Source organism: Trifolium pratense, linkage group LG4 (genome assembly GCF_020283565.1).
Source record: "Trifolium pratense cultivar HEN17-A07 linkage group LG4, ARS_RC_1.1, whole genome shotgun sequence".
Classification (NCBI taxonomy): Eukaryota; Viridiplantae; Streptophyta; class Magnoliopsida; order Fabales; family Fabaceae; genus Trifolium; species Trifolium pratense.
In genome coordinates, this window is record NC_060062.1 from 53017320 (window position 1) to 53044795 (window position 27476).

General features: G+C 31.9%; 2 protein-coding genes across 2 annotated transcripts; both read left to right on the top strand.

Annotated features, from left to right (window-relative positions):
• Positions 1-773: 773 nt before the first annotated feature.
• On the top strand, positions 774-7732 carry LOC123924436 (TSL-kinase interacting protein 1). Its single transcript, XM_045977326.1, has 14 exons — positions 774-986; positions 1361-1552; positions 1663-1748; positions 1834-1881; positions 2025-2134; positions 3364-3448; positions 3549-3828; positions 3979-4113; positions 4216-4367; positions 4475-4713; positions 5489-5849; positions 6178-6585; positions 6671-6805; positions 7114-7732. The coding sequence occupies exons 2-14, from the start codon at positions 1420-1422 to the stop codon at positions 7333-7335; spliced, it is 2394 nt and encodes a 797-aa protein (XP_045833282.1). The 5' UTR covers positions 774-986; positions 1361-1419; the 3' UTR covers positions 7336-7732.
• Positions 7733-19638: 11906 nt separating this feature from the next.
• LOC123924437 (phosphate transporter PHO1 homolog 1) lies at positions 19639-27373 on the top strand. Its single transcript, XM_045977327.1, has 14 exons — positions 19639-20201; positions 20473-20773; positions 21534-21909; positions 22219-22267; positions 22387-22458; positions 23483-23615; positions 24140-24260; positions 24563-24812; positions 24997-25101; positions 25204-25248; positions 25457-25609; positions 25866-26144; positions 26702-26838; positions 26965-27373. Exons 1-14 carry the CDS (start codon positions 19974-19976, stop codon positions 27059-27061), a joined length of 2346 nt encoding a protein of 781 aa, XP_045833283.1. The 5' UTR covers positions 19639-19973; the 3' UTR covers positions 27062-27373.
• Positions 27374-27476: the final 103 nt, after the last annotated feature.

The following is a 27476-nucleotide window of genomic DNA, read 5'->3' on the forward strand; positions in this document are numbered from 1 at the left end:
ATCTATTAAAATAGGATTCTTATATGCCTATTTTCTTGCTTGCTTGTTTTTGTGGTGCCAAAAGATCATTTGTCAGAGAGGCACAATAAATTATGTGCGGAGAATGATACATACATCTTCATTTAAAATTTTAAGACATTAGGTATACAAGTGACCACTCTAATATATTTAACGTTCTTTATATTTATAGGTGATGTGGGACTAACCACTAACAACTTTAACTTATTAATCTTCCCTCCGCCTCCTATACTTTAAACCAATACATATGCCACTCACGCTCTCTCACTAAGCCAAACTAAGCATCTCATACTAATGTTAGGCCATGACCATCGTTGATAAAAAAGACTTTCGACATTGAGCCGATCAAATTCTACGTTGAATCATCGACTCTGAAACCATTGTTGAATCATGGGGAAAGACCAATATGGATTAAGGCAGAACATCGGTTAGTTTCGATCAGTTTCAAACAAAAAATCACCAAACCAAAAAAAACCACAACCATTTTTTTTGTAAACCGGATATCCTCTGCGCGCAACTGCAGAGACTAATCCCTCGAGCCTTGTGGGACCCAAATGGTGTGGCAAACTCTCCCTAAGAGTTTTAACATTGCTGCATGCCCAAACCAGATATCAAACCCAAGACCTTGGTTAAGGAAGAGACTCGCGTCATCTCATCTGAGTGCTCTTAGGTAAACTACAACCATTTAATTTGGATCCAATTTCGAAAAAAAGGCCAAAACTTTATTAAGTACCAAAGCACAATAAAATTTGAATGAAGGACTAAATTACAAATAAATAAAATACATTATTTGTGAGTAATAGGAAAAAAATATTTGCAACCACTGGAAACGAAGCGTTTTGATTTTGAACAGAGAATGAATCTTCATCGTGGATCTTCTTGCTTCATCTTTCATATTCCTTTCCCATCGATTTAGGGTTTTCAGATATTCAATTTCTCTTCCTTTCCTCGACCTTCACTCTCTCCAGGTACAATACTTCTCTCAATTCCTCCGTTGTTTCCTTTTCTGGAAATTCTTATATAAAAATTATATCGATCAAAATTTTGAAATTCGTTGCTAATTTTGTTACTTTCGCGAATTTTTTACATAAATTTCAATCAAAGTTTCATTAGGATCAGTTTTTAGAGTGTCATTCAAATTTATGTGAATTTTATTTAGGTATAAAGCTTGTAGGAATAGGAATTGATTTTTGTTTGTCTGTAACCTACATTGTGAATTGTGTTTTGTATTTGTATTCGACAATTACGATCGCTTTTTATTTCAAGTTATGCTTGTGAGTTGCAGCTAAGGCACAGTTTTCGGTTATCTTATAGTTTTAATTTTTGTTGATGATGTTGTCAGGGAACTGTGTCATTTGGTGCATTTGAATTTGAATAGCATGAGCAGGTGACGAAGAAAAGATGCAAACTGAGGCGGAAATCTTGACTGATTTGAGTACTCAACTTCATTCTGAGACCGTTGTTTCTGTTCAAAACGAGGATCCTGTTGTTTCAACATCTCTTGCAAATGTTGCCGTCTTGCCTCAGCAGCCAGGTTAGTTTTTGATATTTAGTTTACATTTGTTTGATTTGTTCTAGCAGGTTGTGTTTGTTGAGAGGTGGTGTTGATGGTTTTACACATGCCTGTTTGTTGTTTATATATAGCTCCAAAGAAACCAACACGACAATGGGCTGCTTGGACTCGTCAAGAAGAGGAAAGCTTCTTCACCGCATTACGACAAGTTGGGAAGGTACACTTATCTGTTATTATCACCTTTGATGTTTTTATTTCTTTTGGTACCATAAACCTGCTAATCGCAATATCCTTGAATGTAGAATTTTGAGAAAATCACTTCACGTGTACAAAGTAAAAACAAGGATCAGGTATGCTCTACGAAGCTGTTTTACCCTTTCAATTTTCTCATTCCCCTACTAATGATGGTGTTTAGTTTTATTTCATCTTCGATAATTGGCTTGTTTTTCTTTTCTCACTCCTCTTTCTTTCGGGGTTCACTAATGACTTACAGGTTAGGCATTATTACTATCGGCTTGTGAGACGGATGAACAAACTTCTCGGTCCAGAATTATGTCTGGATGCCAAAAATTCAAAAGATACCAATGCTGCAATGCTTCGTTGGTAACATAGCTTAACTTCAAATGGCTGTTTGTTAAATAAATTTATACATATAATGGAAGATGTAGACTATATATTTTTACATCGAGTTAAGTTCATTTCTGCATCAGAGACCATATGCTAAGGGGAATGTTTAAAAGTGCATATTTCTTTAAAAAGAATCAATTGGGTGTCTGATCTGAGTTCATGTTTGATGCTCTTAAGTGTGGAATTGTTTTAATATACAACCACTCAATGATATGTTGCCACAACAGTTCAAGAATTTGGCTATGCTAACTACTAAATGAGATGTCAAGCAAACTCGTTAAATGATAGCACAATTCATAACTCATAGGAATTTGGGAAACAGTTGAGCTGTTGAAATAAAGAAGACTAAGCTCCTTAGATACATAGGTACCTAAATTGGTCGACAAAATTAAGATTAGAAGAGAATGTAACTTGGGAAGTTCTGCACAAAGCACCTCCCAGCCATCCCGAGTGCTTTCCATCTCACTCAATTCATGTCTGCTTACCTTTTACCCCCTCTCCTCTTGTTTTCTTCCTCTCTTTTGCTCATAAGTTATCCTTACCGATTTCTTATATGTTTCCTCACTACTCTCTGATAGTACCCAACCCCCAAATTAGGAATGTTTATGGGCCGAAGAATCAAGAGGTTTAGGCCTTGTTAGTTTTGTATGGAATCTTTTCATTGATAAGAATTTTATAAATACCTTTGTCATTGTGTTGTGGGGGAGTGGCCACTCTAATACCTGGGGACTTCTATTGTAAGTTCTTTGTTTTCCTCTGCAGTTGGGTTTCCTTGCCTCAAGGTAGGGGAGCATATCGATAAAACTTTCCCATTTTCTTTCTGTAATTTCTAGTTTTCTTAATTAGTACTTCATCCTCCTGCCAATTGGTCAGGTGGTTGAAGTTTGTGTACCCTTTCTTAGTCAATTTTCTCATTATGTGCTAGTCAATTATTCCATGCTATTCGCTTCTCCTTCTACCTGACCCCAGTTAATGGCTGAATATTTATCAGCAACACATCATTGGGTTATGGTGTAAAATCTTTTTACATTTACAGTGTATTTTCTTATTTTATCATCTTTTAGTAATTTCCTTAACAATTGGGTTATACTTTCTATCAAAATGTTTTTGCGGTATACTACTATTGTTCTCAGAATATCATGCATTGAAAGTTTCTCACAAATTACTATATGTTCTCTTCTCAACTTATCTGATCTGTGACACAGGTGGTCTTTATTGGAAAAGTATAGATTTAAAGCTTCAAAGCTTCACCTAAAGCCCCGACGGTTTAAAATATTTTTAGAAGCCTTGGTCAGTCAACTATTTGCATTTGTCTGGAAACGTTTGCATTTTTTTATTTTTAATATGCTCAGTATATGCTGAAGCTGACCTATATTATTCTTCCATGAAGGAGCACCAACTTTTGAAGGACCGGAAGAAGAATGTAAGGAAGCGACCTTTGCAGGGTGGAAATTGTCAACCTCCTGTTCTTAACACTGTCTCAAATCAAGCCAGAGCATCAGGAAATGATACCCGTGCAGTTAAAATGATTCTTGTCGAGAGTCAAAATATTATAAAACTTGGACCTTCCAAACCACCATTGAAACGCAATGTGAGCATGGGTGTTAACCGTAATAATGCTAAGGGAGATTCAAATAACTCAAAACCTACGAGGCAGAGAAAGAAATCTGGTGATTATTTTTCAATTCCCTTCAAGATCTTTGATCAGTTTTCTGCTTTAAACTAGTTTTCCCTTTCGTGATAATATATATATATATCTTTGACACACTTTTTTTTTTGTTTACTATTATCGTAAAAAGTTTGTTATATCTCTCTTTCAGGTATGGCCACAGCAGCTGCATATAGAAAATGGGAGAAGGCTGCAATTGCTGGAGTCTCTTTAGTTGCAGATGCTGCTGAGCATTTGGAGCGAGCTGCTACTGTTAAAGAGGTTGAACATGACCAGGAGAATCCAGGTAGCTATTACAGTGGTGGTATTTGTATTTGGTCCTTACCCCTATTAGAATTTTCTAGGTATATGCTGTGACTTAATTCTGGTTTATCAATGTTCATTCCAGGGGAAAACTGTTCTGATCCTGTTGATCATGTCCTGCCCTCTTTATCCACACTTCCACAAAATCACTCTGTTGATAACAATGTGCAGAATATTGTGAAACTTAAGCTCCAATTATTCCCAATTGATGAACTCACTCGAAGAGCCTTGGAATTGGTGAGTACAAGATAAATCCAAAAGCATCTTACTTTACCAATGTGAAAGTGATTTTCATTTCTGTAAACAATTACATATTATGGTGCCTCTTTCTTTTCCCCTCGTAGGATAAACATAATCCATACTTGGAGCTTACACTTAGTACACGAAAGAAGATATCATCAATTTTAGAACATCTAAACCGTAAATGGGGCAATACAAGCATAGCAGTTGGAGAGTTGATGCTTTTTCCTTATGGTGTTCAAAAGGAAAATTTGAATACTTATCAAAGATGGAACCAGGAATCTACTCTTAGTGCGGCAGATATATATGCAGCGATAGGAAGTCCACCTTTATTCCGTTTGAGGTATCTCTTTTCCATGTTGCCATCTTGGTTTCGTTCATTATTATATCTTCAGTAACTAAGCACCAATAATATAATAATGCATTTTACTTTGAAGTTTTTAATATGATATTTTTGATAAAAGAACGTGTGAAAACCATTGCTGTATTATTGATTGGTTAATTAATTAGGCTTTATTATATTGAAATCTTGAATTGATGAGGGAAAATTAAAAAAGATGGTTTTAATTTTTAAATGTATGAAGTTAAAGAAATCAATAGAATATTTGGTATTCTGTGCAGACAAGTAAAATGGAAATTCTTTCCTTCTTTACGGGACAGATTGAAGGTGTTCTTATTGAGTGTTTTGAGTCCTTTATTGCCTGTAGTACAAAGGCAGTGAACACATTTAAAATTGAAATTTGGGAAACATGCTAGTGAAAAGAATACAGCATGAAGGTCTTGTGTGCATGGAATAAGGTCGTCTTATTTTTATCAGATTATTACAAGGGATATAGATTAAAAATAAAGCATACAAATGGAATTTTTAAAAACTTGGATTCTAGCTTTTAATTCATTGGTTTTGATGGAGGCAAAATTGAGATTGATCTTTCATGTGTGAAAGTTAAGATACTTGTAGTAATGTAAAGGTTGTATAAATTCAAATATTTGAAGCAGTTACTCCTTTTTCTTCACTAGGAAAAGCCCATATCCTTATACTGCAGTTAACGTATAGGGTAAAACTCATGTTTTTCTATATCTAGATCAGAATATGATCATATTTACATATCTTTTTGAAGGTATGGTTGGTTCTCTAATACTGAGCACGGGACATTAAATATGCAAGCACCTGTAACATCCAGCTGCACGGTTAGACAATCCAAAAATGGTGGTGATAATATGAAGGATCAGGTTGTGAATTCGGCATCACTTCCTAAGCCATCAACTAATAATTACTCCACGGAGCGCTCTGTAGACTGTGAAACATCCATGAACATAAACGGTGCTCTTACCTCTACTTCAACCTATTTACCCAACACTAGAGATGGCGGTATCTACCAGAATACAAGCACCGAGGAACCTTGTGGACCTACAGCTCATATTTCATTGCATGTAAAAGATGTTACAAATGGAGCTATAGCTAGACAGTTGGAAGACATGGTAATTGTCATCCTCTCATATCTTGCTCCCTTACATCTATTAGTTTGAAGGTCCTACTTTAGATTTTCATTTTTATATGTCAAGGATCTTTAAGTTCCACTTTAGTGAACTTTGTTGGTTCAAATGACAAATATTTTCATTTCTTGTGGTCTGTACCATATCTCTGTTTTCTAGATTGTTATGTTCAATTAAGCATTGCTTAAATTTCTGTGTGGTTTATTAATCTACTGTTTTTGTTTGGTTTGTTAAGTTGCGTACTGTATCAAATTATCAACATCCATGTCTATTATGCCATGATTAAAGCTTTAACCCTCTTTTATGTATTCAGGATGTGTTGAAATCAAACAGTGGATCGGGCCTGTCAGCTGGTGAGTGGGCTGACAGCCTTACCAACATTAGTGTGGGGGACCTACTTTCAGGAGTGTCCCAGGATCTCAATTATAATTGCATGGATCCTCTTATTGCTGATAATTGTCGCAGTGCTCATCAAATTCCTTTTACTAGTGATTCTTTTGATGCTGCTATTGCCGCTCACATATCTAGACACCACGACAAAATGGGACAATCAACTCTGGTATCTCCTATGTCGTCCATCTGGGATGCTGAAGAAACACGTGATGCTTTCTCATTTAAAAAGGATGTTATTCATCATGATGATGGTCCTTGTTTATCTCTCTCTGCTTCTTTAGATTTTGATAAAAAGGTTCCGGAAAGAAGCTTTGAAAATTTGAATAAGGTAGTATTTCATGATTTTTGTTATCTACTGCTGAACAATGCTTGCAAAGTGTAATAAGGTTTAACTTTCATTCTTTTTATGGCAGCTTTCACTTGAAAAAGAGAGCCTTGTGGATGATGTTGCTCAAACAGACCCTATGCCTATGGACAATTGTGAGTCCAGTGCAGATATCAAGTATCATTTAGCAAAGGATTTTAATGGGCTTGCAGATATGTATTGGGTACTTTCCTTTCTATACTCTTTTTTGCTGTTTATATTTTCTTGCAGCAAGACAATTTGGAGGAAGTTTATCTCAGAAAGTAGTTGTCACAAACATACTTGTAATATTTCGAACATGCATGCATTTAAACTATCAATCAAAATAATAAGTTAATGAACGTAAAATATTTGAATCTCTGTTGAACTATAATTTTGACCTTTGAAACATTTCCATTAGTGTTGTCTTATATACTGAAGCTTTTGAAGTACTTCATAATACATTTGACTTTGTATACCATCCCATCTTTAAATTTTTTGTTTGTGTGGCAGCCGGATTCTTTGGGACCGCTGGATTTGGAAATACCATCTAATAAGTACCACAGCGATGATCCGATTTTAAGTGATAGTGGACTGAATCGCTTGATAGCCAATAGCCTGGATGCATTCCAGAATTGCTCCTTTTTTGGGATTGACAAGAAGGAAACACCATCAACAGTTGAGGCTCAAAAAACTGCCACTCTTTCAGATTTTAAAATTGGAAGTGGTATTTGAGACTCTTTACATGATTGCTTCCTGGTAACGTATTCTGATTTCGGCATGTTGTAGTATGTCGTGAATAACATTTTTCTTTAAACTAACTTGAGGTGTGCACACCGAGAAAATGGTTTGAGCCACGTCAACTCCAAATGTATATGTTTAATCATTTCCCTTTTGTACAAAAAAGATGGGCATAGAAGGATCTACATTGTATCTGTCTCCTGTGGTTCTGTCAGCTTCTGTATAAATATCCCTTTCCGAGTAAACACGTCCTTTCTTTTGTTCTTAGCTTCTGTACATTGTTCCTTCTGAAAAAAAAAAGCTTATGTACATTGTACTTTAAGAAGGAAATCTTGCTGCCCCATGGCATAGCACCAAATTTTGAAGCTAATTGACCTCTATTTCTGTTGCATGCTAATGGAAAACTATCAATTGTTTGATTATCTGATTGATCTCATTCTCTCTAGTTATTTGCAGGATAGAACATAGGCTAGGTACATAGATTCAATTATTATGTACGTACATGTATATATATATGAAGGTGGAGAAGATATGTGACTTTGTCTCGTGTGACTCGAGTCTTCTGGGTTGAGAAGCCATGTTCCATTGAAGTCTGAAGGAGGAAGAATGGGGTCGGAAGAAATTGGTGTCGGAAGAAGCTATGTCGTAGTGTCATGTGATACTAGGGAAAAAGAAGCAATTAGTGAGATTGAGGAAGAATCGAAGAATCGTGAGAAAAGTTTGCTAAATGCGCTTGGGGAAGTAAATTGGGTCTAGAATTTTTTTTCTTTCTTTTTTTTAAAGCTAAACTTGTGAAATCAAATAAACTTTGCCCAATTTTATGCGATTCCACTAAGTTTACTGCGAGTTAACTCTTCCAAAATAGCTTTGAACTCCAGTTTCACCCAAGCTCAATTTTACCATCGATTTAACACATTTCACACCTAAAAACCTAAAATCGTCTAGCGATTTTACTTGTTAACAAGTGATTTTGACAACCATGGTTGTAACTAGTTCCAAAGTGGCTCAATTTCAAATTCCTCCACCTTTCTTCATGGATTCTACAATTAAATTGATGCCCCCAGTATCCAAAAAAAAAAAAATTGATGCCCCCATACTATATGCCCTTCGTGATACACTTCCTTTACTTTGCAATTCGTATTTGTGTACACAATTTTTTTTTCTTACATGGCTTTAGTCAAGGCTTGTAACTGTTCTTGTGTTTCCAAGTGTTGCCTGAGTTCTTCCATATTATTGTTTCTTAGCAAGCAAGCCTTGAAAACCATGCTCTAAAGCCTTAATACATTATTCCATTCTTGTTAAAACCATCAATTTTTTAGAATTGTTGGCTCTAATACTAGTTGATAGAAACAGGTATTGATATTGATAAATTTAGAAGAAAAACAACAAAATTATTACACGAATTGACTTGACTCGGTTCAAGTTAGGTGATGTTCTCGATAACATCAGAACGTAACACAATTTAAAGATGATAAGGGTGCCACCATGGTACAATTGCTTTTGTTGGATCATACTTACAAGGTTCTTCCATTAGCAACTATTGACCGATGTAGTTGTTCTTTGTCCCCTTTAGCCATCCTTGCCTAAATCAAATTTGAAAAAGATCTAACCTTCAAAGATGGGTGAGGGAGGCTCCACTATCGTAGTTAAAATCGAGTTTGATACACTTGTTCAGAATTTTACTATAGTAATAATAAGGAAAAAAAATCACATAGAACGCTCTTAAGTTTTCCTTGTCGAGTTGTCGTGATCATGGTCTCCTCCTCCCCAATTTTAGAAATGCGTCCTTATACATCCTATCCTATAGTAATAAAACTCTTCATTTATTTTGAGAAAAGGAAGAATATCTCTACTTAGTAGGTATCACAAACTCAAAAGTTAGTCCAAAAACTACTTATTAACTAGTTTGATAGGGTTAAACCTAGAAAAAAGAATACACTCCTAATTGCTAACAAAATTATTATTTTGCTGGTAACGTAATGTCACCTCAAAAGCTAGCCTAAGAAATCCACCTAAGAGACTACAAAGAACAATGGTAGGTTATGTATCCACACGTTGTGCTACATATATAGCAATGTCTCCATTTATGTCGTTGAATAAGTAGCCTAGTGATGTGAGTTAAGGCATTGAAATAGTATTAAGAAGAAAGTCTAGTGTTTGGTTGCTAACAAATTCCTCCCTAATAAACTAGCCACTAAATTTATCTATAAAAAAAAAAATTCAACAACTCTATCTCCATCTAAAAATTTACTTAGAATGAGGAGCATAACACTAGGGTCACTCTAACCATCTGTTATCTTCATTGTATCGATTTAGTCTGGTCGATCAGGAGAGCGAGTGCGAGAGAGATTGAAATAGCTATGCCCAACTTATCCATACGTGCTTGTTGAATCCATTGTATTCCGATAGTTTAGGAAAAGATTTTAGAATCAATCGGATGCGTTTGCCCAACGATAAAGGCCCCAACCCGTCCTCAAAATGTTAAAAGAAAAATTATTAATTCACCATACTTTCCACTTTAACACTTTGAAGGTATAGGACTAGCTATAGCATCAACATTTTTTTTTGAATATGTCCCCATAAAAGTATTCTAATATCTTAGCTTAGTCCCACTCAAATATATATTGTTAACCTAGCCCAACAAAGAAAAAAGCATGTCATTTTCATGTACATATGAACAAGATCATATGGCATGTGGGGTCAAATATATGTTAATGTTAAAAAACGTAGTCGAATGTAAGATTGATATATAGTACCAATGATGATGAACAAGAACAAGGAAAGAAGACAAAGGTGAGGTGGATTGGGACACGAGACGAGGCTAAGGGCGCACCAAATATATTATGCTATCCTAATCAGACCATTATTTTAATTTTATGGCATATCATTGGTTCCATGCATACACCTAAAGCCATACATTTCGTTCTACACTTTTTTCTTTTTCTAATGTGGAAATTTTCTCTAAATTTAAATTTTTATTTCTCTTGGCAAAAAATAGATTTAAATCCTTTAATTTACCTAATAGTATTTGTTAAGTTTCCTTTCTTAGCATACAATGAAACATGTTTTTCTGAGTGTATTTTGAATTGACTATGGGTCTGGGGAAATTACGGAAGTATTATAATTTTGTTAAAACGACGGTGACATACATTAATTAATTTCGTGAAACTCACAACCAATTCAAATTATAATATATATTTTCCACTTAACTAAAAAAAATAAAAAAAAAATTCAAACACATTTCCGCCATTAAAAAGAATACATTTGTCAATGTATATTTATTTATTTATTTCGGATATACTCTATCGATAAATTTTTGTTCAAGAGGTTTTTGTTTTGTGTTCTCTCTTTCTCCTTTTAATATCATAAAAATATAAATGATTTCTATGTACGAAGTTACCACACTGTAAATGATGACTAATCTCTATTGTGAAATTTGTGAAATATATAAGGTAGATTTTCTCTTTCCAATTACTTTTTTTCAAACGTAGAAACTGGAAGTCAAACTCTAAACCACCAAAAGAAAATTATACTTGAAATATGATAGAAGTCATTTATATCTTGAGAACATCTTTATTAATCTCATATTTCTTACAAACTACACATAGTTTCAAAAATATTTCTGTGGAAAAAGAAAAAAAAGAAGCTTTTTTTGTCCAAAACATGCATCAAACACGAAAGAATTGTATTTTATTCGAATCCGTGCTATCAAAATGTTTTTGAGGTGAGAAAAGTTTCTCCTTATGTTTGTATTTTAGGCATAACAACAAAATTCATACTTGTAAGTACTTGTTCGAATCTGTCCCAATTTTGACGTTAATTTTTTTGAATAGACTGGGCTTTGGTTTTCTCCAATTTTAATAGATGGAGGCTGGGCGGGTAATGGGGATATACGACTCACTCCCAATCCGTCTTCGAACCCGCCTCATTTGTATGTATCAAAACTAAATTTTTATCCCTCTTAATTTAGAAACCCTTCAACAAACTCTTTTATTTTTGTTAAATAGCCTAGTTATAAATTTCACTCTTAAAGTAGATAAGTGTAGTGTTCAGGAATGAACTCCGGCTCCTACATATATAATATGATGTTCCTACCAACCGGGCTAAGCTCAAGGGAACTCCTTCAACAAACTTTTAAATTACATTTACATTTTATATATTTGTTTTAATTTTTAAGGTGAGCCTTAAGTAAACCATTTTTTTTGTTAAAAAGAAAAAAACAAATGATTGAAACCGCGTAGTTTTAAACTTTTAATTTTTTTAATGAAAAATATATTAAAATGAAATGCAAGATCGTGCTTGAATGTGACAAAGTGGAGATAATCGGATTCAAATGAATATATAAATGACTATCTATTTTTTACCCCAAACTGTTGTGGAGTCTCGGGGGAGCTCGAGAGAAACATGGATCTGGATCCTCTCCAGCCTATTATCTCCTATTGTCTGGACTACTATCATCTCAGCCTTCTATTCATACTTTCGTCAAAAAAAAACCTTCTATTCATACTCTCTCTCTCAAACTATTTCTTTTAATTAATTTATTTAGCAGCAGTTGGATTAAGAGCAGGAGGAATGACTGAATAGAAAGGGCATCAAAGAATCCAATTTCGAGAAACGTTTGGTCAAATGCTCCTGACCACAAAAGAGGAAAATGTCACATTTTCACCAAAAAATCTTAAGTCATTAGGTTAATGGATCACTTCTCTTATAAATCTAACATTCATCTCATTCATAGCCGATGTGAAACTTTCACACTTAAAATTCATCCTATGTTGCTATGCCTTGTCTTGGCGCAGACCAGCCAACACACCTTTACTCCAAGGCCCTCTCTAGGATCTTTACTCCAAACCAAGGTGCACAAGACATTTTGGTAGGGCCGAGCGATTATATTATATTGATGATTTATGTTTATAAAACTACTTCAAATAATTAAGTCTTTCAATTTTTCTTTTCTTAGATTAGTGGCTACACTCACACTAATAAATGTGAAGAAATGTGAAATTCGGAGTTCGAACCCGATCACTCCAATAATATCTCTGGTAGCTATCATTTGAGCTACACTTATAGAATAAACCTATATAAAAATTTGAATAGACCTATACCATAAAATAAGAATTTACTAACTATGCATTTACTTTGTTAGGTAACTTAGTTATTAAAATTTTCACTTTTAAAATAGATAAATGCGATGTTCGAAATTCAAATTATATCCCCTGCATATAAAATGTGATGTCCTTACCAACTGAGTTATACTCACCGGAGTTACTAAAGTTGTATAATAGTGTAAAAATGATTCAAAGTATATAAGTATATACCAATATTGATTCCGATTTCCAATGGATATCGTCCCCTTTACACAAACAGTGTTGTTTAGTGAACAATAATTTGGTTATGCTTTGATATTTTTTTATCCTTTTTTTTATCTATATTTTAGTTATTTATTAATTTTTCGTTTTTTTAAAAAATAAAAATAAAAAAATGAAGGAGACCTTAATAATTTAGAACTGATCAAGAAAACATAGTTAAGCAAAACATATTCAGATGACCAAGATGTAGTCTTGCAGTCTACCAATTATTACTGTGGTTAGATCATGAAAATCATATACTTTGCTTTAAATTTCAAATAGATTTGGTTTAAAAAAGTTAACAACTCAAAATATAAATGTATGATCTTTATTAGACAACTCAAATCTTTGGTCGCATCAATTCCTGATCGTAGAGAGTCGTCCATTTCAGGGTCACACAATTTTATGCCTTTAAATTTTCATATAAGGTCTATTCAAATTTTAATTATTACTTCATCCGAACATAATTATAAGCAAAAAATTACTTTTTAGGTTAATTGAAAAAATAATGTATCTGATCAATAATATAGACCGGATACATTATTTTTTCAATGAATCTAAAAAGTTTTTTTTTTCTTCTTATAATTGTGTCTGGAGAAAGTAGTTTAATAACTAAAAAGTTATTCTTTTAAGTGATTTTTTTAATGACTTTTTTTTTTACTAATGCTCTAGTTCAAATATGAAGTGGATTTTCTTAGTGAGCCCTTAGTGCCTCACTAAAAATATCCACTTCATATTTAATCATGCCTTATATACAATTTCTTTTTGGATTACCATATTACATGTAAAAAAAATTCATCGTCATTTAGCAATATTGACTAATCTCAGAGATCAAATCTGTGATCTTTTGTTTAAGGGGTCTAAGTTCCTTTCTATTTAAACCAATCCGTTGTTTTATTCATTCTTGTTTTTCTATTTGGAAATTGAAAAATTAATTTTCATACAATAATGATAGTCTAAAAAGTGTGCAAAACATTGTCGACAAATTAAATTACAATAATTATTGTCAAAAAAATAAAATTACAATAATTACTCATGTATATGAGTTTAGAAATAGTTAGCTAAAATTTTCAATGATTTGATAATTATATATAAGTGATTGACAGTGAATTTTTGTTTTACATTGCTAGTGTTGATAAATTAATTCTAAAAAATTTATTTCCTAATTCTTCCATTAATTTCTATAGTTTTATTTTATAAATCTTATAGACTTATCAATAAGCATTGTTCTTTTGTTAATTATTAAGAGATGAGTAGATGGGTCTTTTTGAGACAAAAATATTCAAAATTATCTCCAATGATAGCTCCAACTGCATTCAAGATAAGTGTATTTCCAACTATATATGTCCGTATCAGATTCTTGTGATTTCTGAAATTGTGATTAACTATAGTATTATAATATTAGTGAATGAGAGTAATCTTGACAAAGCAATGGAATCAACATATATATATATGGCAAAGTTATGATAATTGCGTGTCAACACTTCATTAATTGCTTATTTTTTTTAGAAACAAAAGCTCTAGAAAAGTTCGAAAAATAGTGGAGTTTTGATTTCCTTTATTTACCATTCAATTGTGGTTTTGTGCCTAAGTGTTGTTTTATTTTTATATTCAATTCATGTCCATTCCATTAAAAAGGAGCCAACATGTGGTTTCTTTTCTTATGTATGAAAAAATTCTTATTAAATTAAGCTACTTGATATTTTTATCGGACAAAAATTAGTTAATAAAAAAATTATAACTTTACATAGATTTTATTCTTGTATATTAAAAACTATAGAAACGACAATAATTTTCTAATGAAGAATTGTTAATGAAAATTGAACCCATTTTAGTTTATATATTAATAACTATATTTTATCACTTTTTAAAACATATTTAGCAATCCTAAAAAATATCATAGCATGGCAAAATAATGAAATTATAATGCAACTCTTTTAATAAAAATTTAAGGTGAGTGGATGATATTTTAGTTCAAGACAAAGAAACTTTCTTTCTCAAAAAAAAAAACAAAAAAGAAACTTTAAATTTCTAAGAGTATTTACAAAGACAAAATGCACATTTTATTGTCGATAAATAGACAAATTATAGTTTTTCAATGTCCATATTATGCTAAGCCGTACAAAATTGAGTTTCTATGCGTGTTGCCTTATTGACCATTCGAGTCAAACATCAATCATACATTTAAACCTTTTTACTTAATTTTTACAATCCATTAATTTTTTTTGACGTAACAATCCATTATATAATTTTTTTTGTTAACCTTATATAAGTACCGTATCCATGAATATTTGTCTCAGTCTGTCCTGAATGATGAATATGTCTTAAACCACGTCCATTTGCTTATTGTTATTTTATAGGTGAACCTTAAACAAATTATTTTTTCAATTATTTTTTTAAAAAAAAAATCAGATTGTTAAAATTATGTAGTTTAAAATTTTTTACTTTATTTTTTTTAATAAAATAGTACAAAATGCAGTGCAATTTCATGTGAGTATGAGACGTACGTTGACAGTTCTCTATATATACAATCATAATAGTGGTCATTTTGCAATCATGTATTGTTATGGATTGATAACAAAACTTGTAACCAATGAAAACAACAGACACGTTGAAATTAAGAAATCAATTATCAACCAAACACAAAGAAATCAAAACCAATAAAAGCAAAAAATTAAAGAAGAAAGAAGAAAATACAGATAACATAAAAAATTATAGTGGTTTAGTCTTGATGACCTATTCTACTAATAATGAGCAAAATATATTTCACAATTATGAGAAACAATTACAGGCTATCAATCCCAAAGCCAAGAGTTTCCTTTGGCACACCACCATAATCAACAAAACAATTCAAATAGTTTTGGTAAAACCCGTGTAACTAAATTAACAATACGTAAATCAAGTAATTGCGGTCAAATGGTTAATAAACTCATTTTAAAATGAATTGTGCTCTGATATAACACTGAGCTCTGGTACGGTGGAAAATAGTACCTGCGTAGCACTTCAATGCTCAAGTTAGTAACAACTCAAGATTTTGAGTGTGTATGAAATGAGTTAAATGAGTGTATATGCATATATAGGCTTTGTCTAACATGAAACAGCTGATTAAGTGGTGCACCGTGCACAAGCCGTGAATAACACTATAACAAATATGAATTTTATAAAATTCACCGTTGGATTGAAAGTTTATATCACATAGACAATCTCCATCAAATTTTAAAGAAATTTAAAATCATATGATATGTTATTGAGACTAATCAAAATTAATGGTATTCAATAAAAACAATTAAACTGTTAATTTTGATGGGTCTCAATAATATATTAAATGATTTTCAATTTATGTAAAATTTGATATGAATAATCTATATGATATAAACTTTCAATCCAACGGTAAATTTTGTAAAATTCGTATTCGTTATAGTGTTATTCACGACTTGTGTACCGTGCACCACTTAACCAACTGTTTCACCATAGACTTGGCCATCATATAAATATGTAGGGAATAATATGAATAACCGTCTCTTGTGGGTCCCAATGTGTGAGTGAAGTGAGGAATGCAATTCTCATGACATGAGTCATTTATCCGCTATAAATAGTACACCATAGGGAGCTAGCATGAGTCATTTATCTGCTATGGGCTGTGTATCGTAGAGAGCATGCACCTTAGTTTGGAGTGGAGGAAAATTGCTCTTTAGGCTTACCGTACTGCAATCAGACCCTTCAAAAACTTAAAAATACCCTCAATTTGGACATAGTTTCATTTGTATTGTAAAATGCAAAATTCACTTTAATTTCGAAAGATCTGAAAGGTTCCGGTTTCAGAAGCTATGATCTGAAATAGTGTTATATAGAAACAATATGCAACAACAAAAGGTTAAGTTACGAATTTGCAGGGGTTGAATGTTCAATTACAAATTGTCTCATTCGAAAGGTGCATTTAACTTCATTCATCAATTTCAATCGTTTTTTGTCTATCCAACTTCATCGATTCAACTTCAACACAACAACAACAACAACAACAACAACAACAACAACAAGTGTTCTTCTTCAAAAAAACAACAAGTGTTTTTTCCAATATTATTTGTATGTGTTTATAATTTGTGGAGAGTTGTATTGGGCTTAGAAAGTAAATGGACTGTCAATTTTGTGGGTCTTTCTTCAATTCGAAATAAATTGTTCATAAGAATTCAAATTTAAAAGTTAATATAAAAAATAATAATAATTAACATGTAACAAAGTGTAACAGACTCGTACTCCCAAGTTGTTGTAGCATTTAAATGTTGTAGAGTGTTGCATCACTTCTTTATAATCAAAGAGTGTTGCATCACTTTGCTTATATCATATTTGAAAGTGTTGCACCCTTTTTGTTAAAATAAACTAAAAATGCACACTTTGAGAAAAAGGGCCATAATCCTTGACCATCTTAGAACCGTTGGTCTAATTTTATGTCTCTAATCAATGATGTTATATCTTTAATTATCTTTATGTTATTTTGAATAACCACTCTGCTTATATACTATATTGTCATTATTTTGAAGTAGCTCTTGTTAAGAAAACCTAGCTTTAATTTTAAGCATATTCATATCATTAGAGCTTTTTTAAATGACAACACTAAGCCCAACAATATAATGTATACTCTTAATTTTAGTAACTTAATTAAAAAATCAAGACCGCAGTGACTTTTTTTTATTACAAGTATAAAGTTTTTGTTGGCGTTTAATAGTCGAGGATTGAATCCGATCCGTAACTATTTACTAAATGGGCCTAATCTTTTACTAGAATTTGGCCAAGAAATTGAGTTGAATTTCCCATGACTTTCTTCCACATGACTCTAGATTTTGGAATTTTTAGCCTTTATTTCTATTTTAAATTTTTTATGATAAGTTTCCATCACGTTTTGAAAGGGAGTAGACTAGGAACATGGAACCAAGGAATAGAACTAAGGAATATTTTTAATTTTAACCTAATTATCCTTAAGTACATTCTATATGCTGTATGGATAAATTATTCCACAACAAATTGAATAAAAATGGTTGGGTTTAGGAGCCCAATATGCTCCACCTCACGTAGCCAGGTATAAATATTCTATAAAATAAATCTTGAAATGAAGTGAGCAAGATTTGCCTTGTTGTAAAACTAAAAATGGACTACCTAATCATATTCTGCAAAGCATCAAATACTTGTGTATACAATTTTACAATATTACTATATAGGTGGAATACACATGGATAAAGAGCTACTAGTTACTATTATGAAATTCCACGATGAGAGATGGTCTGAACATGAGTTTATAAAGTAGAGACAATCATAACTTTATAAATTGGTTTTATAGGATTGAGTTAGGTCAAACTCTCAATTCTAAAATGTTATCAGAGCCTCTGTGTAACAGCCCGAGCCCCTCACCAGGCGCGGCACCGTCACCTCACGATCTTCTCTATCTCCTCTCTAGTAGAGTTTTTGTCTTATGTGATAATCGAACATCGCATCCTGAAGTTCAAGTACATGTTCAATACATTCGCACTATCAATTGAGCTACTAGCAAATTTTTTAGCCCAACATTTACTTATATTTTATTTTAAAAGTATATGTCAATTGGAGTTTTTTTTTTTTTTTTTGGTTTCATATGTCAATTGAAACATCAAATATGTACATTTGCAGAAGAATGGAACAATTCTCTTTTTCTCACGGCCAAAGGATATATAATAGTGGACATATTGAAAATAAATAAAATGAAAGTGGAGATCATGAAAATAATTGAAACCTTTTCTAGTATATCATCAAATTAGTGGAAATCAGGCTGGTCTAATTAGAACACAACTTTATGTAGTAGTATACAAAATTTAACCAATAACCTTAGCTTTACAAGCATGATAACCCTAAATTTTATGACTTAAACATATTGAACACTATCACATGTAAAATCTATCCAAAATCAAAATACCTTTGATTCTTACCAACACATCTTTTTCTCAAAATGGTTTTGTTTGTACGTTAAATGTGGCCATCTTTATGTGACAATAACATGACCACTCTTACTCTATCAACATAAGTTGGTCCAATTTGTGAAGATCTAGTTCAAACCCTACAAGTATTTGAATTCGAATCCCGCAGCTGATGTGAGATGATCTGAATCTATGTTTATAAAGTATAGGATTTTATAGGGTTGAGTTAGATTCAATACTCAATTCTAAGATGGTATTAGAGTTTCTTTCACGATCCGCTGGGCTGCCTGCAATTAGATTTATGATCGGGACACAAGTCAGTTTTGTAGGGTTGAGTTAGACCCAATACTCAATTCTAAGAGATAATGTGTAATTATCTTTGTATGTGCTATTTAATTTGAGTCTTCCAAACTTTCTCAAACTCTAAAGATTTCTCGTAATCTAGCTTGCTTAAACTTTTATTTATAAAATATGTATAGAAATCAAAATAACATGGTGATGTAGGAAGGTTGGCCGCGCCAGATTGAAGATCAAGTGACGCACAAGAAAGGTTCACTTGGAAAATAGTGAAGATTTAATTTTACTATATTTTAGAAAGATTTAGTGAAGATTTAATTTTACTATATTTTCGAAAGATTTAGTGAAGATTTAATTTTATATTTTAGCTAGATTTATTATTTTTATATTTTAGCAAGATTTATTATTTTTATTTAGCTAGGTTTGTTATTTTTATTTTTACAATCTTTTAGAATATTTGTTATTTTTATTTTTCACCACTATTTAAACCAAACTATTGTAGCCTTGAAAGGCAACCTTTTGATTTAATAAAATTCAGAGATTTTTCTCAAATTTGGTGATTCCAAATTACTCTTTCTGGTGGATTCCAGAAATCTGGTGGATTTAAGAACCTTTATCTAAAAGGATTAGCGCTTAAGAACCTTTATCTAAAAGGATTAGCGCTTGTTTTTCCTTCACGCTTCCGTGCTGCGTCACATGCCACTTATCTGCATGCATTTTGAATAGTATACTTTGTCTCCTCTCCAATTCTCTTTAAATTTAGAACACCCTTTGAAAATCTTCATGAGAACATGTTTGCTATGAAGTGATCATATCCGGTGGCGGTTTGGTCACTTTCCGGCATAATCTAGCCACCACCACATCTTCCTAATTCCCTAAGTGGAGAAGCATATAGTATCTAAGTATATTATAGAATTGTGCTTTACAGTATCAGTACCAGCATATCAACCAAACACCCTTTTTGTTCCAATATATAATATCATCTTGTGTTTTCATTCAACACTCATCAACAATATACACATCACATATACAACAAAGAGAGTGGAAAATGGTTAAATTCTCTAAGCAATTTGAGGGACAACTTATTCCAGAATGGAAAGAAGCTTTTGTTGATTATTGGAAACTTAAGAAGGATCTTAAAAAAATCCAAGTTCTTAACAATATTAACACTACACCAAACAATCATCAAATTAGTTTAGTAGTGAAATCACCCTTTTCATTACTAACAAAGTTCTCTTTATTTTGCCATCAACAAAGAGACCATGAACCAATTCAAGTAATTTTTTTATTCATTTCGAATATATAAGATTTCGAATGTTAATTTTGTTAAATATTGTATTTGACTTCTGATAGTCCATGAGGTGTCCATTCAGTGGTAAGAGCTTTACTCCGTAACCACAATGGACGAAGTCCAATTTTCAGACAGTTATAAAATGGTCATTAGTGTGTTGCCATTATCAAAATAGTTTTTCCTTCCGCAATATTTTTATAAAATATTTTGACTCACGATAGTTTTTTTTTTTTTTTTTTTTTTTTGTGTTTTTCAGGTTCATAGGAAACTTGTTTCATCAACAAGTAAAGGTGATATGTATGAGACACAATTGCTAGATGAATTTGCTGACACTGATGCTACTAAAGAATTTTTTGCATGTTTAGACCAAAATCTCAATAAGGTAAATACATTCTATAGGACAAAGGAGAAAGAGTTTCTAGATAGAGGAGAGTCCTTGAAGAAACAAATGGATATTCTTATTGAGCTCAAATCTGCTTTCATTGAGAAGAAAGGTAAAGGGAAATCTTCTCAACTCTCCAAAGAGGAAGAATCTATCTCATCATTCTATAATAGTGGTAAGTCATCAAAATTATCTTCTTTAACTTTAGCAATGTGTGCATTCACTGAGATTATGTACGGAAATAAACACTTGTGAGACTGCTTGAAAGACCTGATGAAAATAGGTTATGACATATTCATATGTTCTTTAGGAAAATTTATTAGAAAAACTTAAGAGCTATATGAAAATAATTAGAATTTAATCTTTGTTATAGAAATAGCTTGTACATAAACACTTATATGATAAGCGCTTATGCTATAAGCACTTAATTAAGAAGTTATGCGAGTATGACCTAAATTGGACCTTTATGGAGAAAAGGGTTCTAAATTAAGAAAAAAATAGACTATTCTACAAAATGATTATGGAGTGACATCTAGTTAATTATGTAGTTATCTCTAATTTTAAAATTATCAAAAAAGGGAAATTTTTCCTTAAAATGAAAATTTAAACTTCACTTCCCTTGCAAAAATAAACTAAGCAATCAATAAAATGTGTATCATATCATAGTTGAATTTTATTGTTATTCTAGTTAAAAGTGCCAACACATACATCATACACGACATTGATATTGACACATAGCTAGGTATCACTAATAGTTTGAGAGAAAATGAAAATGATTGAATGTAACTAAATGTGTTGGTGTCGTGTCAGTATTTAAAACCGACACATGTCAGACATTGAGCCTGCTTTCAAATCTGAAGCGCCGGTGCAACATAGCATTATGTGTTTTCTATTTATTTATGATGTGAATCTAAAACTTTGTATATTGGAAACAGAGGATGACTCTGTTAGGAGCAGAGAACAAATAGAGGATTTGGAGAAAATAGAAGAGGACTTTACTCAATCAAATGAAGAGGAGAAATCAGTAAATTTGAAATGGGAAGATGGTAAATTGAAGACATTATCTGGCCATATTGTTAGGTCCCAAGGAAAAAATGTGAGGATAAACATTCCTTTGACAACTCCATCACAAACCTTATCAGAAATTAGTTATCTTGTAATGGAAGATTTGTTCAACCAATCTTCAAGGAAATTTAATCCAGAAGGTGGTGTTCTTCATCTTAACAAAACAAGGTTACATCATGCAGAAAAGATGATCAAAAAGGGTTTCATTGAGCTCTATAAGGGCCTTGGATATTTGAATGATTATAGGTAATACAACTAATTTTTTTAGTCGCAAATAGATAACTCGGTTGGTGAGCTAAGGGACACTGAAAGACTAGTTGGATCATCTAGGGTTAAAAACCTGGAAACTAATATGATCCATTAACATTTGCCTTCAGACTTAAATATAAGCAAAAATCAAAATGTATCTCGTCAAACCAGATACATTTTGACTTTTGCTTATATTTAAATCGAGAATAGTAGTATTTTTAATAATGAACTTTAATTAAGTTGTAAATTTGATATGGAAAAAAGAAAGTTATGTAACTGTTTGTTTCATCATTTTGATTATTTTAGGAATTTGAACCTGCTTGCATTTATAAAGATTCTGAAGAAATTTGACAAGGTAAGTAAAGTAAATTAGATAGTACACAAATTTTTAATATTAAAATTGAAGTTCTTCATATTAGTGGTTTTAATTAATAACAAAAAATTCTAATGATTTATTTCTTCACTTTCATTCAGGTCACAGAAAAGCAAATTCTTCCAATCTATCTCAAAGTTGTTGAGAGTTCATATTTCAACAATTCAGACAAGGTAAATAATAGACACAAATCAACATGTCACAAAATATCTTACTACTCTCATGTCAACCTTTGATGAAAGAATATATTTGGTGGTGATACTATATAATAAATCATGTTGAAATGTTGGCCACTAGTTATCCTATGCAACTCAAAATGTTACCAACAATATCTAGTGGCTTAAAGTTAAAATCATGTCTGCAACCAAACATGGCCTAAAATCATACACATAAAAAAAATGAGATATGCTTGTCCAAACATTTCCCCCCAAATAAATAATGTGTGCAACTTGACCAAAAAAATAAATAATGTGTGCATCATTCCCTAGCCAATGATTAATATGAATTATTTAGTAAAATTATTAAACACATTAAGTTATCTATTTATTTTTGTAAGATTTTTTTTATTAACTCCTTGGTTCCATGGGAAGGGGACCCCAGTAATTCAGAGTTTGGCCGCGAGATAAGTAAAGTCTGGTCAATAATTATTCCCATCAAAAATTGAACTCGAATTCTCCCGAACGATTCGTCATAGGGAGAACTCATTAACCACTTGAGTTTAAAGTCTTAATTTGTAAGATTAGCACATTATTAGTGAAAAATATTTTACACCGTTAATTAATTAGTCACAACCAATCATATATGTGACTTTGCAAGTTATGATTAAAGTCCAATTTTTTTTTTTTTATGATTTTTGATTGACAATGCCAAAAATCTTTACAGCAACAATGTATTTGAACTAAATTATTTATTAAACCTTAAACATCAGTTAATTAATATGAGAAAGTGGGGCTGGATTCTCTTTAGTGAGATTTTCACTTGATGAGATTGAGTGCACACATCTACCATCCATTATTTTTCTTTTTTTTTTTATTTCTTTTTTTTATTTAAAATTGCAAATGATAAAACAATTAAGTGGCTGAAATTTCACCGGTGAAAAATATCATGGGAGACAATCCATTCCCGAAAAAGTGAGAGAGAGTAGTTTTTAACTTTGTTAACCAAATTTTATTTACTTATTTGTCCTAAACATTATAGGTGGTGAAGTTAATGGATGAAGTGGAGGAATTATTTGTCAAAAACTTTGCTCAAGATGATCATAGAAAGGCAATGAAATACCTTAGACCAATTCATCCTAGGAAAGAATCACATGCATTACCTTTCTTCATTGGTGAGTAAATAACTTTTATCCTTTTTTATTTTATTTTCTGTTTGTTAATCATTGTAGTAAAGAGCCTTTAATTTGTTTGCTTTGTGACCACTACAATCCAAGGAAAACATAACATGGACCCCTTAGTCACTACACTAGGTCTTTGTGTGAATAAAAGCAACTGATCCTACTTTACTAAACACTTTTGAATGCAGCCATGTATATAACACTTAAAAATGCATAACCTTTTATGCATTTTAATATTTTCCTTTTATGCATTTTAATATTTTTTTCTTTTTTATTTACAAGAGGCAAACAAGTCTATGATTACTTTTTTTTTCTTTATTTGAAAGTTTAATAATATATGCATTGTTTTATACAGTTAGCACATCACAATTAATCATATAAGAACTTGTGAAATTACCGCTTAAACTAACTTTGTAATCACAATTTAAAGTTAACTGAAAATGTTGAATTCTTATTAAACTTCAATGTAAAATTAATTAATTTATTGAGATTAACTGAATCTTTTTGATATAAATCAGGACTATTTACTGGATGCTTTTTGGCACTTTTTTGTGGATATGTTTTAATGGCTCATCTTACTGGACTATACAAAAGACACCAAAATTCAATCTACATGGAAACTGTCTTCCCTGTGCTTAGGTAAGTAAAAGGAATTTCATTGCACCACATTGTCTTGTTTTAAAAACTGGACCGGCCGGTTAGTTCAACCAAAGTCGGTTTTTAATTTGTCAGAACCAGATCAAACCTGGTTGAACCGCAATCAATTCATTTTCTTTTATATTATTTATTAGTTATCTGGTTCAATCATGGTTCAACTGATTGAACCATAGCTCGGAGGTCTGACTAGTTCGACCTCCGATCGATTTTTAAAAGATTGCTTTGTTATCTGCAATTGTACTAAAGCAGCAAATTAATCATATGTTTCTGTTATGTTTTTGCAGTGTGTTTAGTCTCATATTTCTACATTTCTTCCTCTATGGCTGCAACATTTATGCATGGAGAAAGACTCGTATAAACTATAGATTTATTTTCGAGATAGTTCCAACAAAGGAACTAAAGTACAAAGATGTCTTCTTGATTTGTACAATGTCTATGACTTCTGTGGTTGGAGTCTTACTTTTTCATTTGACTCTACTCACAAAAGGGTATTCCTATGCACAAGTTCAATTCCTTCTTGGCCTACTTTTTCTGGTAAGTTCTTAATTTTGTACATTATATCAACTTTCAATCATATTTCGATCATCATGATACCGATTGTTATATTACTTTGTAAAATATCTCAACAAATATCTATACACTGAGATGCGATATTAGACGGATGAGTGAAACGATTTTACATTGTCAGTTCATAATCTTTTATTTATTACATGTGCAGGCCTTCTTACTATTACTTATATGCCCTTTCAACATTATATATCGGTCAAGCCGGTACAACTTCATTTGTGTAATAAGGAACATAGTTTGGTCACCCCTTTACAAGGTACAATATTTTTTCCTACTATATTATCATGTCACTAGTCAAAAAATCTAGTCCTGTTAATATTTTGTTCATGATCTCATTGGATTTTCTATTGCTCCTTAGGTTGTCATGCTGGACTTTTTTATGGCTGATCAACTTTGCAGTCAGGTAGTGCTTTTGCTTGTGTAAAGATTTTTTACACTGTCGATCAATCCTAACCGTTCAATCATTGAAGTATTTGACTTAAATCATATATCATATATGTCTTAAAAGTCATATAAATGACAGTTTGTGATTGGTTGACAGTGTAAAAGATTTTACAGTGACAGTGACTCAGAATTAATCTCTTATATTAACAGTTACAATTTTTTTATAGGTTCCAATGCTAAGGACCCTAGAGTTTATGGCATGTTACTATGTAACTGGGAGCTACAAGACTCAAGACTATGGATACTGCATGAGGGTAAAACTCTATAGAGATCTTTTTTATGCAGTGTCCTTTCTTCCATATTATTGGAGAGCAATGCAGGTAAAAAGTTTTAAACATTTTATAGTTATACCTTTCTTTAACCTTATTCTCAAACTTAGCCTTTGATATCACAGTGGATATGCCAAAATCACGATGATTTGCCGTGTTTTTTTAAGAGCTACACTTTGTAGCTTCTATGAAATCACAGTAGATCACCGTGATTCTGGCGTGTCCACCGTGATACCAAACATAGGCTTAATTACTTTTGAATTAAGAAATGTGAAGAACTAATTAATGTTCCTTGATTTGTTTTTAGTGTGCAAGGAGATGGTTTGATGAAGGGGAAACAAGTCACCTTATCAATCTAGGCAAATATGTTTCAGCTATGTTAGCTGCAGGTGCTAAAGTTGCTTATGAAAAAGATAAAAGTGTTGGATGGTTATGTGTTGTTGTGATCATGTCAAGTGTAGCAACTTTGTATCAATTGTATTGGGACTTTGTAAAAGATTGGGGTTTGCTCCAAATGAACTCTAAGAATCCTTGGCTAAGGAATGAATTAGTGCTAAGAAGAAAAGCTAGTTACTACTTCTCCATGGTACATAAATCACACTCATTTGCTAAATGTTGATAACGATCTATGTAGAATCGACAATTCAAATTAAAAACGTGTCCGGTGTCTGATATGTGTTAGTGTCAGACATCGGCATGACAACATCATGTGTAGTTACATTCAATTACTTTTACCTTTTCAAACTATTACTCGTGTCTATATAGAATCGACACTTCAGATTGAAAGCGTGTCTGATGTCTGATATGTGTTAGTGTCACACATAGACACCGACACGTGTATAGTTACATTCAATTACTTTTATTTTTTGAAACTATTTCTCGTGTCTACATGCATGTGTCGATGTCGTATCTGGTTTCCCTTTCTGTACCAATGCTTGATAGATAAGAATTACTCATTATCATATCCAAGATACTTGTCAAATAGAATAGTCAACTTTAATATTAGGTGTTCAAGATAAAATGTCACAAAAGTGTGATATATAATTTTGATAAGATAATTATACCATGCACCTAAATATTAAGAAGACATTAAATCATGATTATTTTCTGATTATAAATATGGATTATTTTTATCTTATGCAGGTGTTAAATATTACTCTGAGGCTTGCTTGGTTGCAAACTGTCCTCCATTCAAGTTTTGAAAATGTTGACTATAGAGTAACAAGCTTATTTCTAGCAGCACTTGAAGTTATTAGAAGAGGACTATGGAATTTCTTCAGGTACATAATTTCTATGACTATACATAAATGCATAATTTGTTTTGTTTGATACTTGTAGCATTTACATGATACATCACTTTCAACAATATTTTAATAAATAAATAAATAAATATTTGATTGATGCAGATTGGAGAATGAGCATCTAAATAATGCAGGCAAGTTTAGGGCAGTGAAGACAGTGCCTCTTCCTTTTCATGAAGTGGAAGATGAAGAAGAAGACTAATAATAATAATAATAATGCCAATTGGCATATTTTGCATTGATGAGGAGTATATATAGATTAATTAATTATCCTCATTCAAGTTGATGTAACATTGATCAACTTGATTATTTTTTTCAGTGGATTTGTAGGAATATATCATCATCCACATATGTATGTATACACAATTTTCATTAACAATAAATAAATAAATAAATATTTAATGAGAAAGTGCAATGTTACTAAATATCTTAGCATATACTTCTACCTTGTCTTGTATTGTACTTTATTTCCTATACTTACCACATTATGTAAAATTTACAAATACAGAGTAAAGACTGCTCTTTTTTTAAGTAATTAAATAAATAGATGGGCATAGAAATAGAACATGAGTTGATTTTTTTTTTACCAATACAATTTTCTAAAAAGAACTTCATAA